The sequence below is a fragment of the Strongylocentrotus purpuratus genome, unplaced genomic scaffold (genome assembly GCF_000002235.5).
Source record: "Strongylocentrotus purpuratus isolate Spur 01 unplaced genomic scaffold, Spur_5.0 spur5_scaffold_21, whole genome shotgun sequence".
In the NCBI taxonomy this organism is placed as follows: Eukaryota; Metazoa; Echinodermata; class Echinoidea; order Camarodonta; family Strongylocentrotidae; genus Strongylocentrotus; species Strongylocentrotus purpuratus.
The window spans coordinates 8,357,797-8,371,256 of record NW_022145607.1 but is presented as its reverse complement, the minus strand read 5'-3'; the positions used below and the strand labels follow the sequence as shown (position 1 = coordinate 8,371,256).

Genomic DNA, 13,460 nt, shown 5'->3' with positions numbered 1-13,460 from the left:
ATTTATTGTAGCAAAATTACATTATAACAGCAGAAAACAAATTATATCAACAGAACGAAAAGTGTGAAGTGACTTTGATGATACTTGTAGTCTGAAATTAGACATGAATTTAAGTCATGAAGGTGTTGCCTGTACATATTTAAAAGCATCCCATTTTTTTCATTTACATGCTTGAATCACCTATAAATTGCTATTTTGAAATAATGCTACAAGTTACGGGAAGTGCAAAAATAGAATGTTAACTAACTCTGGTTATTGAGTCATTGTGGTGTATATATCTTGAAAATAAAGATGAAAAGGAAAGACTCACGTCGTAGCCTCGATCATCAGAAAGTACAAAGGTTTGATGATTTCTTTTATTTAAATCAATTTGAAGTTCAAGTTCAATTTCATTTACTAAAAAAGCTTACAAATGTCTAAAATCCTATTAATGCGAACAACTGTAACAAATCAAAATGTAACTAATAATGGTATGATGATTTAAGTTAGAAAAACAAATGTTTATTGTAGCAAAATTACATCATAATCATAACAGCAGTCAAAAAATTATATCAACGGAAAGAAATTTGTAAAGTGACTTTGATGATACTTGTAGTGTGGAATTGTGCTTAAATTTAAGTCATGAAGGTGTTGCCTGCGCAAATTTTAAATCATCCCATTTTTTTCATTTACATGCTTGAATCCACTTTTAAATTGTGCAAAAATAGAATGTTAACTAATTCTGTTTATTAAGTCATTGTAGTATATATATCTTAAAGATAAAGATGAAGGAGTAATACCTATATGATGCATGTTGACAGTATGTAATCTTGACTTTCCCTCCATTTCCCTTAAGAACCAAGTAAAGAGATGCAGGATGGTGAGAGGCCGGTTTGTTCTGAGGATACGAAAGAGGAGAAGGAGGGTAATGATGGAGATAGGGAGGAGGAGAAGGATGAGGACCGGGACAAACCTGTGATCCTTCTGACAGCGCCTACTGGCCGTGCAGCCTCTATACTCAAGAGACGCACTGGAATGAAAGCAACGACCCTCCACAGCGTCCTGGGCACCGCCCGCAAGTCCAATCATGGGATATTTAGCAACGTGGAGATCCTAGTCGTGGATGAATGCAGTCTAGTTCCCATCTCAGTCTTGTCGGAGGTCTTGAGTAGGCTTCTGGACTACAGCCTAAAGAAGGTCATCCTCTTGGGTGACCAGCATCAACTCCCGTCAATCGACCCAGGAAACTTCCTCAAAGATATTATCAAAGGTATGCTATTTATTTTGTTGAGTATGGTCAAACATGTCTTAGTGACCACCTTTATAAAAAGACTACCTGTCTATAGTGGTCAGCTAAATTGCTTCCCTCTCGAAGGAAATAAGTGTTGAATAACCTGTTTAGAAAGGCCACCTGTCTACAGTGGCCTCTTTTTGTTTACCTTGGATGGCGTTAACAGACAGATTTGACTATATGCATACAATTTGGAACACATGGTATTTCCTAGGAGTTAAAAAGTATCAAAGAAGTCCTTGCGTGCTTTACAGTGCATACATTTTGTTTGTATACAGTACATGAAATCACTTCTAAATCTCCCAAATGAAGATAAAGCTTCATTTGGGACTTTTTCTTACTTTCCATCTCTCTCTATGCGTTGCTCTTTCTTTCACAATTCAATTTCTTTCTCTTACCACATCTTTCTTCCTCTCCCTCCATCTTTCTTTCTCTCCCTCCATCTTTCTTCCTCTCCCTCCATCTCTCTGCCTCGATCTATCCAACTTTCTTTCTCTCCATCCTTTCTCACTTGCTCTCTCTCTCTCTCCAACGTTTTCTGTCTTCTTCTCTCTCTGCTCTCTTTTCCCCTCTTATACTCTTTCTCCCCTCTCTCTCTCCAGTTTTCCAGACTACCAATCTTAACTTCATCCAGACCCTGAAGAAGAATCACCGGACTGATGAGGGCGGCAGACTCATCGTCGAGAACGCACGTATGATCGCTGAGGAGAGACAGAGTGACCTCGTCTATGAGCCTGACAGGTTCGAAATGATTGACACCTCAGACTGTGAGGCTGGTAATGGTGAGTATCCAGGGTAATGACAATAGTATAACAATAGGAAAACAATGGTAGCTTCTTATATAGTACTCATGTCCGTTAAGCACTGATGCTCCAGTCACTTCAACATTGTTACCTCAGTCCCCAGCCATAGTCAAGGGTCCAAATATGTAGCGCCCTAGCATATTGGGTACACCTGGATTGAGAGTGACAAGTGATGTTAGGGCCAGGCTCGGGTTCGACTGTCGGTCAGATGTTTCAGGGTTCAAGTCCCGCCATGGCAGTTATGTCCTTTGGCAAGACATTAATGTACATATATGCCACTTTCTACCCAGGTGTTGAATGGGTACCAGTAGGAAGGAATTTTTTGAATGATGTGAGCACCTAAATCTGTAGCCTAGCAGAGCCAGGGTAATATTGGAGTGCCTTGAGCACTTTGCGTGGTGGATATTTGCGCTGTAAAAACAACCAATGTCATTATTGAAATATGGTCCAAACATTTCAGCCATTTTTTCATTATATTTTGAATATGTATCCCCTATAAAAGGCGTTTTCAAGAGCAAACCATTTCAGGGTTTTTTGTCTCGCCTGCATAGTAAAAAGCGAGACATAGGCACCGCTTTTCCGGCGGCGTCAACGCTGGCGAGACCGCCGAGAGCATTTCCCTCATTAATCCTTAATATCCTTCCCCAATAACATGAAAAGAATGTAAACTCTCAAAATATGTTTCATCTTGTCCAGAAGTCAACCTTCTCTCTAAATTGATGTTTTTTGCTTGGTAACATTTTAGGTCAACAGCAAATTCTAGACAGACTGATTAAGACCAAGCGCCAGCTCCAAGATCACAAAAACTCCCAGATTGTGACCTTCAGAAAGTAAGATTTGGCAGAGACCTTGTATATCTCAGTTATGTTGTTGATCCAGCAGATTTAGTTTTCAGGATTTTGCATGATTTTTCTTGCAAGTTGAGTCAAACCAAGTTTTGTTCCAGATTGTTTTTTTTTAAATTGAAGTCTATGTACAGTCTATGGTAAAAAATACAAATTATTTTGTAGTGAAAATGACACATAGCATTTATGACTTGCCATCAATGTAGTTCACTATTTTGAAGTGCAGATGCGTAGTGAAGGAATAAACTACATATGATATCAGAATGAATTAAATCATCTGAAAATATAAAAATATTAGTTGTCTTTTATGCTCTGAAAACAAATGTAACTCAATACTTGATTTAGATATTGCCAAAGATTCTGCTGAAATTAGACTCCATAGGAATTAATTGGTCCTCCGTATGAAATGAATATAATGATAAGATCTGAATAAAAATGATGACAGAATAGTTTTTTTTCTTATGCTTGAGAAGCACTGCAGGCATTCTTTATGAATGAAATCAAATGTATGCATTTCTTTTGCTTGATATTCCCAGTGAGGATGTTAAGAACCTCAACAGAGTATGCTGTCACTACTACGCTGCGCATGCTCCATTCAGGAAAGGTCAACGGCATAATCATCATATCGACGACAAGATCTGTGCTAGGAAAAACTCCACCATCACGACCAAGAAGCAAGAGGTCCAAAGAGAGGGAGAGGCAGAAGGGAGTGAGGTCAAGGTGGACAACCAGAAACAAAGAGAGGGTCAGGCAGGCCCGAGCAAGATGAAGGAAGAGAAGATCAGCAATGGAGATACTTTCTTCATTGAAAATGTAAGTGAAAGGAAGCAATGTTCTGAATGAGGTTACACATGGGACCTTGAGCATAATGGCTGAAAGATATAAGCACTATAAAACAGCCCACCCTAATTGTATGACGGCCAGAAACGATATTGTGTATTTATGTTTGTGTTTTTTAATTAGCTGTCAAATGCATATAACATACTTTTATAGAGGAAGAAATATGTTACCTCTGCTGGAATCATGATTTTTTTTTGCAATGACAAAGCCGATACAACATGATGAATTCAAGCTGGTAAGCCTTTTAGTAAATCTTTGCCATGAACTAGCAATTTCTAACAAAAAGTGATTAAAAGTAAAATGTTGAAAGAATGGACACTAATGCATAATTAACATTCGTTTTTTGTCTCTCCTGCGTAGCAAAAAGCGAGACATAGGCGCCGCTTTGGAGTGGGGCTAAGAAGTTCATACAGTAATCAGGTCCACTAAAAAAATCTGACGTAGGGGCCAACACAAGCATCAAAATAGCTTGAACTTGGCTTTATTCAATCATGAATTATAACTTTGCATTCATGAAATTTAGATAATTTCTTGTATAGTAATGAATTCTATGGGTATACATTTTAGTATAATTTTGAAAGTATAAGTTTTCATTCAATGAAACTTAGACTAAAGGGCTATCAAGTATTCCCAATCATGTGAGTAGAATTTCTGGTCACAAATTCAAGGTCTAAGGTCATTTCAGGTCAACAGACTTAGACTATGTTGTGGCATCATCATTGAAAACTGAACCTCAGGTTAAGTTTTTGAATTTTTAATATAATTTTGAAAGTATAATTAAATGAAACTTATACTAAAGGGTTATCAAGTATTCCCAATCTTGTGAGTAGAATTTCAGGTCACTAAGTTAAGGTCAAAGGTCATTTCAGGTCAACAAACTTACCGGAAGATTATGTTGTGGCATCAACATCAAAACTTAACCAAAGGTTAATATTTTGAATTTTTATCATAACTGGGGAAGTATACATTACTATTCCATGAAACTTGAACATAGGGGTTATCAAGTATCTTGATCATGTGATTAGTCTTTCAGGTCACAAAGTCAAGGTCAAATGTAATTTCAGGTCTGCAAACTTAGACTTTCTTGTGGCATCAAGCGCATAGGGACATGCTATCCTGTAATGTGTTATGCGCTATAAAAGAACTGAGTATTATTATTATCAACATCAACATTTTGTATTTTTAGCATAATTTCAAAAGTGTTTGTTCAAATTCCATGAAACTTGTACACAAGGGTTATCAAATATCACAACTCATATGACACAAATTCCAGGTCACAAAGTCAATGTCAAAGGTCATTTTAGGTCAGTAGACTTGGATTATGTTTCACAACTTAATATGAGAATTAATAAATCAATTTGTGTTATTTGTTCATAATTCATATTCCATTAAAGTTATCAATCTTGGTACAAATTATAGTAAATAATTCTTCTGATGATTCTTAGTCAATATTCACTTCAAAATGCTGATTATATTCAGAGGATTTCATTTTGGGGGGCCTGCTAATCGGCCACCCTGCCTATAAATAATGTCCCAACCTCAATTCATATCGAATTGCGTAATGCAGGCGAGACCGCCGAGAGCGTTTCCCTTGTTTGCTTGTCAAATTAGGTGAATCTTTTGTTTGTTTCATTAACATCCCCAGATGAGATTAGTGGTGGAGAATAACGGGAAGAAAAAGGAGATTGTCACTCTTCAGTCAATGGATGAGGAAGAAGGTACTCTATTTGATGTGGACTTCAAGGAGATGAGAACTAGGTCCAAGCTCCAATATGCTTGGGCTAGGACCATCAACACCTATCAGGTAATATCATAATACCAATAATATGGAGAGGTGTCATTGTTGAGTGGTTTTAGGATGTTCCACAGGGATGTTTGTGTGCACCTTAACTGCTTAGGGCCAGCTTGTTATGTATTCACCGTGTACAATGCCGAGAGCTCATGGTATTATGCATAGTAAATACATGATCAGCTGGCCCTGCAAAACTAAGGTGCACACAAACATTACCGCGGATTGTCTTTAAAGGTAAAGACCAGCCTGAGTATTGGAAACGCCCCCAATTTCATAAAAATTAAATGGAAGCTCTTATTACCAATCATGTGAAAGAATATGTTTTGAATAATACATGATGATAAAAAACTACTAATTGATATATTTGGTAAATTAGTTTATCTATTGGTGTGTGAGAGATAAAACGCATGTGTCGCGTACGTGTACGTAGTCCCATATACATCTTTCTGTGTACAGTGCTTGTAACTTTATGAAGACTGGGCCAAATTTCTTATCATTTTGATGATTCCAGAACTTGCAGTACATCTATGCTAGATGATCAACCTTTTCTGATCGATTTCACAACGTTTCTTTCACAATCAATCGCATGACCATAACATGGTCTAATTATCTTTAAAAACACTGGCTGGAAATGGAAATGCTGTGGGTTTGAGTGTAGACGAGGCACTTTTTAGTACCGTTTGGCAAGACATCGATCTACATTTGCCTCTCTCCGCTCGGGCGCTGAACAGGTACCGTAAATCTCTGTGTATAAGACGCACTTTTTTTCCACCGGAAAAAAATCAAAAGTCGGGGGTGCATGATCTTATACACATGCAGGTACAGGATATTTTAAGTCATCAAAATGCTACTTTTTAGTGGTTTTCGAAAATCTCTGTGTCTCAACATGAATTACATAATGCAAAAAAAGAATAGGATCTACTATTTGAAGTTAAACTATGTTTTTAATTTGAAGGGAAAAGAATTTTTTTGATCAGTCTCGATAAATTATACCCCTTCACAAAGCACTTTGCCTGCCTTCAGCTCAGAGCAAAATTTCAATTTTAAATGCAACATTGTCACTATTATTTGTGACAAGTTCACAAGCACTTCAACTGCGCCTCATAATAAATTAAAATCTTTCCCTGCATGGCTTGGGTTTCCGAACGTACCTTACCAAATGCTGAAATAAGACGCTATGGCTTGCTGCCTCCGGTGTCGACAAAAATCAAAAACAAAAACAAAATAAATTTGGTCCTAAAAATAGGGTGCGTCTTTATACACAGAGATTTACGATATTGGCAAAGCATGAATACCTTAAAATTCCAGAGCGCCTGGAGCACCTTAATTGCTTGGTGGATATGAGCGCTTTAGAAATACCCATCATCATAATCATTAATTATAATAATAATTAATTGTATAATAAAGCTCTCATCTATACTCTTCTGTGCTTAATGCAAATTATTTTATTCATTACCTAGCTGAGCTGTCATGATAAGGTACTAACAAAAATCTAGGAATTTCTTCCTACCAGGTAACCATGCATGGAGAGTGGCAAATGTAGATCAATGTCTCGCCAAAGGACATTGTGCTCTGGCAGGGATTTTAATCCGTACCTTGTGATCCATAGTCTGGTATTAAAACTTACCCACTAGACACAACATGTCTAACCTTTTAGATGAGCCAATTGAATTATCCAAGGAATACCGACTTCTCATTATCCTCCAGGCGTCATACAGGAACCCCTCGGTTTCTATAGGCAGTAGGTTAAAAGCAGTAACATTTTAAAAGTTCATAAAATTTGTTGTTCTCAATACGCTTTTTCTCATCCATTCATCTAACCATCCCCCTTACCTCTCCCCTCTTCTCACTTGAACTCCAGGGTTCCGAGGTAGACTACATCGTGTACGTGATAAGCTCAAACTGTTTTCACGAGAATTGGCAGCACCTCTACACTGCCATCACCAGGGGGTGTAAGGGATGCATCATCGTGGGGACACCGGCCCGCCTGCAGGAGGTTGTGAAAACCAATCCTAGACCAAGACAAACCAGTCTGGCAAGGTTCCTCAGAGAGAACCTTCGTGAACTCATGGTATGTACTCCTCCTCCATGCTTTAGAGCCCATTCAGAAAACTGTGGCAAATTACTGTAAAACCAGAATGTTTTGCCCTCTAAACATGTTTATGGATGTAAGAAGTGGTTCAGATTCATGAAATGAATTAACAAGTGACACACTCTCAATATTTTCAAATTCCTGAAATGTTCACGCCATGAAAATCACTTTCCTCTAATACCCCTTTCATAGTGATTTTATCGAAGTCACACCGATAAAAATACTGATTGAATTTTCCTTAAACAAAGGTAGAACCGCCGCTTTCCCTGCTGTCCTCTTCATACTGCAGGTGAAATGCACTCGCTGTGGCGAGCCCTTGCCGGAAGTGAAGAATTATTGCACAATTATTAAGCCCGCGCCCCATCTAGTTGGCATGCAGCATGCTCAACAAAAGTCAACAAACACAGCTGTTACGAAAAAGCGTGTGTACACTGCGACCGTTGACCATTTTCATTGGCCTTTTAATCAGTGTTTTCTCCCGAACGCTTTCACAGTGGCTGTTTCATCGGTGTCACAATGATATCATGAGAATTTAATCGCCTATTTCTCTTCTTTTCATCAGCTATTTAATCAGCTTTTTCTCCTTTTTCTACTTTGTACCATTCGTAGTGGCCGTTTCATCGGATGCGTCCGGATGCATCCGATGAAAAAAGTATCGTGAAAGATGCATGTTGCAAAGTTTCAGGTTTTACATTAAAATGAGTTTAGCTTAGTGCACTTTTGGAGTTTTTTCAAGGAGAAATATGCCCAAAGCTAGTTCTTATGTGAATGCATCTGGTTTATATTCATATTGTACTAATTTATACCAATACATTCTTTGTTTTTATTGCTCTGTTCACTGCACTTATAATTGATCGACTGATTTATAAGTCCTTTCAATGATTACTTAAAGGTGCTCCCGGTAAATTTCAAAGATTTCAAATAGCGCCTAAGGCTATTTCATGGTAGCTGCGATCATGAAAATCTCAGAATATGCAGTTCTGATATATAATTCCAAACAGGAATAGCAAATCGGTTGATTGTAGTCAAGAAACATTGTTTTAGAGCTAAAGTAATATCAGTCTTGAGAGGGCGCTCTACAATATAAAGAGTTTATTATTTACAATTTCATTACTCTAGACTCGATTTCAACCGCGACAACGATCATTGATGATGGTAAAAATCACATAGGCTTCTAATATGTTCATCTGAACCAAATTCATGACCCCTTACCAAAACTTTGTATACCTTTAAAGATCCGATCAAGACCCAATCTTGGAGAGGTAGATCCAAGGACACCAGAGAGACCAGTACCAAGAAACGTCTTTAGCTCCAACAGAGGTACCTACATGTACCCCTTCTTTTTTTTTAATGTAAACTGGAACCAGCCCTTTTTACCCAATACTAAAAAGTTGCATGTTATTGTACCTTATAAATAATATACAAATAGTGAATGGTCATGAGTGCAATGGTACAAGATTTTGCACGAGGTGAAAGATAAGAGACGCTATATTCAACGAGGCGCAGCCGAGTTGAATGGAGCGTCTCATCTTTCACCGAATGCAAAATATTGTTCCATTACACGAATAAAGACCATTCACTATTTGTTTTATACAACACCTCGGACGTTAACGGGCTTAAAACAGTTTTCATAGGCCTAAATCTCAGCGATTTTTTGTTTGTTTTCAATTGATAAAATTGCTGATAGTGAGCGCGCACTATTAAGCAGGCAGTAAACCAGGCGCGTACCATGCACCATTGCACTCTGACGTCACTTAGCTCACCATATACTTTGTACGTCGTTAGTGACGTCAGAGTGCAGTGGTGCGAAAGGATCAAACGAAATTGCACTCCGCGTCAATGATGCCGTTCAATGGTATTTTTAGCGCATGTCATGTGATCAAGAATTGACCAATGAGGTTGCAAGAATCTTGGTAGGCGTTGTATAATCTGCAATGAATTCAACCCAGTGGTATTACTGACAGGAGAATTTTAATTATCCCTTTGAGAAATACCATATTAATTTAGGGGGAAGGAAAGATAGTTATACTGAGATACATGTAGTTGTCTGTCCTAAGGGGATAGTTGTCTGGATACAGCTTGGAATACTGTCCCAGTAATACATACATCAAATGCAAGCAATATTTCCCATTAGCATGTATAAATGAATACAATTGTTTAGGTAGTGAGCATAAGCTTTGAAGATAGTGTGAACACTTTGTTTTTCTCTTTGGTTTTCTCTTGTAGCTACAGCAAGTAGCCCATGCCAGTGGACTCCGGCACAAGAACAGCCTGTGAGGGGATCACCTTTCCATCTACCGTCTAGTTCAAATACAGCTACTCCTGTACATAGTCCACACCAGCAGAGCCCACTGGGAAGGCAAGAAGTGCCTGTCAACAAATCCTTATCCAATGGGCCATCGACCTCGAGTGCTACTCCAGTGCAATCGCTACCTAGACGGAATGATATGGCATCACTTCTAAAATGTGTCAACCTTACTGCCCCTGCAAGAGCTGTTGAAGTTCCTGGATGTACACCATTGGCTGCAGATATTCCTGTATGTAAGACATCAGTAAGAGCCTCTCCTAGATGTAAGACATCACCTTTAGCCCCTCCTGGATGTAATGCATCAGCAGTAGCGTCTCCTGGATGTACACCATCGGCTGTAGATCTTCCTGGAAGTAAACCACTGGCAGAAGTAGTTACTCCTTCAGATGTAAAAGGTAAGGATGTCATCTTGTACAACATGTGTCAAGATATATAATTCCAGAATTTGGGTTTCTATTGAATAGTAGGTGTTCTTTTTCGGGGCTTGATCAGGGTTGGCAACAAGACCAGTTGATTCTGTTTAAATTACTTTGATGCACTAGAATGATGGCACCCATTAAGGTATTTTCTTTGGGATATACGGGTGGCCAATGAAGAAGTTTCACATGAAACAAGTGCCATTTGAACTTATAAAGGTGCAATACACTAGGCAATGGCACTGACTAATTATATTAAATGTTTGTGGGGTGATGGTACTGACCAGAAGTATAGGGTGAAATTTGGTGCCAAACCACTGAACTAGATGGTTAGATGGTGATCCACTCTTGTACTTTTGTTTTCAACTAGTAGACAGTACCATTCAGGACTTGTCTCTCATGCTCGTTTTATCTTTCATCCATTGTTTCACTGAACAGCCAAGCCAAACGGAGGGAAGCTCTCCTTGAAGCGGAAAGTCGAGATCAACGCTGTTCCTGTCAACCAAGATATGCCATGTCTGCAAGGAGGTGATAGTTGTGTTACAATGGATGAAGAGGTACCCATGAAAAAGTCTTGTGCATCAAAACCCTCCCTAAAAGTGAGTTCCATGGCTGTCGCAGAACAGGAACATCTGGACAAGGATCAAGTATCTGTCAGTAATGGAACAGAACAAGCCAAGAGGACATCACCTCAACAGCGTGAAGGAGATTCACTTTTCACTTTAATCCTACCCAAGGAAGAAAGTACCCCTGTCGTGCCCAGTCGCAAGTCAGGTTTCACGTTTTCTCGCAAACGCTTGAAACTTGCAAGAGAAACCGAAAATAAAGATTCTGCCCTTGAGGTTCATCCAATTTTCAGAGGTCTGGAAGAATACCAGAAAGATGATGATGACGAGACTGATTGCTCCATTTCATCGGATGAAACTGCCTTCTCTTCCAGTGGCTCAAGTCCTTGTCTAGGCACAGATGAATACCCTTCAGATGGAAATGATGATGATGATGACGATGGTGGTGGTGATGTTCAGGTTAATGTGTTTGAAGATGAAGATGAGGAAATGTCACAATATATTTTGCAAAATCTGGATGAGATTGAAAGTTGGTAGAAAACTTGATAAACTACCATTGGGAGTGATCATTGTTGATCATCCTTGCTCTCTTTCCTAAAGCCATCACAATTTGCGAAACTTACATGCTACTTGTTCCTTGCTGCTGTTATATAACCATAGCAACTAGCAATATCCAAAAAGTCATGCATACGTAAAGTGAATACTGTAAAAAAGATGGCGAATTGTTACATTAATTGAGGAAAAAAAATTGGACAGAATTCCCCATCCTCCCCCCCCCTCCCCCCCCCCCCTTTCCGAATTCATGTAGGTCTGTCTCCATTTCATTTCTTTTATTAATGATGTAAAAGTGCAATAATGTTGAAGGACCAAAGCATGTGAACTGAAATCCCTCATGTTAGAAAGACGATCACTATTAAATCGTGCTACTTATGTACTGTAGTATGACAAAGAAACCTGTGTATAGTGACTGCCAGTATCTAATTTGCCCTGTGATTAACATTTAGCGTAAATACTATTGCTTCTCCATGTTAATTAGAGATCTGACTTGTGCACTAGCATAGCAGCATAGACCCAACTGTTGCCATTTTATATGCCGTCAAAACTGTCTATTGTACCCAAGACCGATAGAAAAAGTGGCATGCACTGTAGGCAGGTGGCCTTTCTAGACAGATTCTACAACACACATTTCTTTCTCAAGGGAGATGAAATACATGGGCATTCTACACAGGCAGCCTTTATGGAGATTAGAGAGGTGGCCATGGGTTCGACTGTATAAGTATACATTTACTTATTAGTTATTCTGGAAATCGTCGAAAACACTGCTGTAATGCATAATGTGCAATAGATTAACCAAAAAATAAGTTATAGATAAAGAAATTTTACTTTACAAATATCACTGCAGTATAATTGTAAATCAGTTATTTCATTAACTGCCACAGTCTCAATTACTATGTCTATGCAAGGCTATTTGTATTGAGAATTTTGATATATCACCTGTGAATGTTACAATGCTATTATACCAAAACAATATATGAATTCAATGATGTTCTGTTGTTTCCCTTGTTTTATAATATAAGGCTAAGTAAGAAGCCTTTTATTTGGTATTGTAACTCAATAAATGAAATTCATGGAGTAATTTGACATTGAAGTTAAAGCTGCTAGGTAACATGTTTAGTAAATTTTGAATTATTTGATATATGCATTATCACTCTTTCTTTGATTGTAAGAATATTTATTGGAAAGATTCAGACAAAATGGAAATTGAATGTTATCCCATTTTAAGATAAATCAACTGCTTTATTATCTGTTAAATGTATTATGTATTTGTTTCCTTATTGTATGTACATGCATGCACTTGGAAAAGAAATGCCAAAATTACCTAAAACTTGTTTTGGAAAGGATTAGTTCAATCAGTGTTTTTAATATTTAATTTGATGTTGCAATTACATGTAATTTGGATGGATATTTTGTATAGCCCCAAAATGAATATTAATAACCTCTCCAATAATCAAATGAATGGAAGTATCAATGAATTAGAAACAATGATTATTTCAATCATGAAATGAATATTAACAGATATTGATTCTCCATTTGAATTTTATGTGGTCTATCAGTTCAGTCTATCAGTTCATCACAAGGTCTGCGGTTCGAGTCCCGCACCGGCACTAATGTCCTTTGGCAAGACATTGATCTACATTTGCCACACTCAACCCAGGTGATGTAAATGGGAACCTGGCAGGAATTAATTCCTTGAAATGCTAGAGCGCTGTCTGGCTGCCGTGTTAAAGCCAGGGCTTTGAGTGATATTGTAGATAATAGTTTTATCTTCATATTATTGAGTAACTTTTAAAAAAAATGTTTAATGATACTTTGTTTATAGAATGAAAGTACTTTGATACGCTTTGATGTGTCTGAGTATGTTTGGTAATATTACTGTTTACAGCAATTAACATACTTAGGGATGTTAAAATGTATTCAGTAATGTAATGTTTTGTCACAACATGCTTTTCAGATCAAAGTTCTAAATC

The 13,460-nt window shown here is 37.9% G+C and overlaps 1 protein-coding gene across 1 annotated transcript in view; it reads left to right on the top strand.

Annotated features, from left to right (window-relative positions):
* Positions 1-11,665, top strand: part of LOC105439490 (DNA helicase B-like) — a 28,431-nt gene extending 16,766 nt beyond the window's left edge. The window contains exons 7-15 of the mRNA XM_030995123.1: positions 836-1,249; positions 1,873-2,052; positions 2,819-2,903; positions 3,455-3,731; positions 5,404-5,562; positions 7,412-7,621; positions 8,878-8,962; positions 9,869-10,345; positions 10,805-11,665. Of these exons, the coding sequence (XP_030850983.1) occupies positions 836-1,249; positions 1,873-2,052; positions 2,819-2,903; positions 3,455-3,731; positions 5,404-5,562; positions 7,412-7,621; positions 8,878-8,962; positions 9,869-10,345; positions 10,805-11,469 (2,552 nt within the window). The 3' untranslated portion in view covers positions 11,470-11,665. The remainder of the gene's footprint in view (positions 1-835; positions 1,250-1,872; positions 2,053-2,818; positions 2,904-3,454; positions 3,732-5,403; positions 5,563-7,411; positions 7,622-8,877; positions 8,963-9,868; positions 10,346-10,804) is intronic.
* Positions 11,666-13,460: the final 1,795 nt, after the last annotated feature.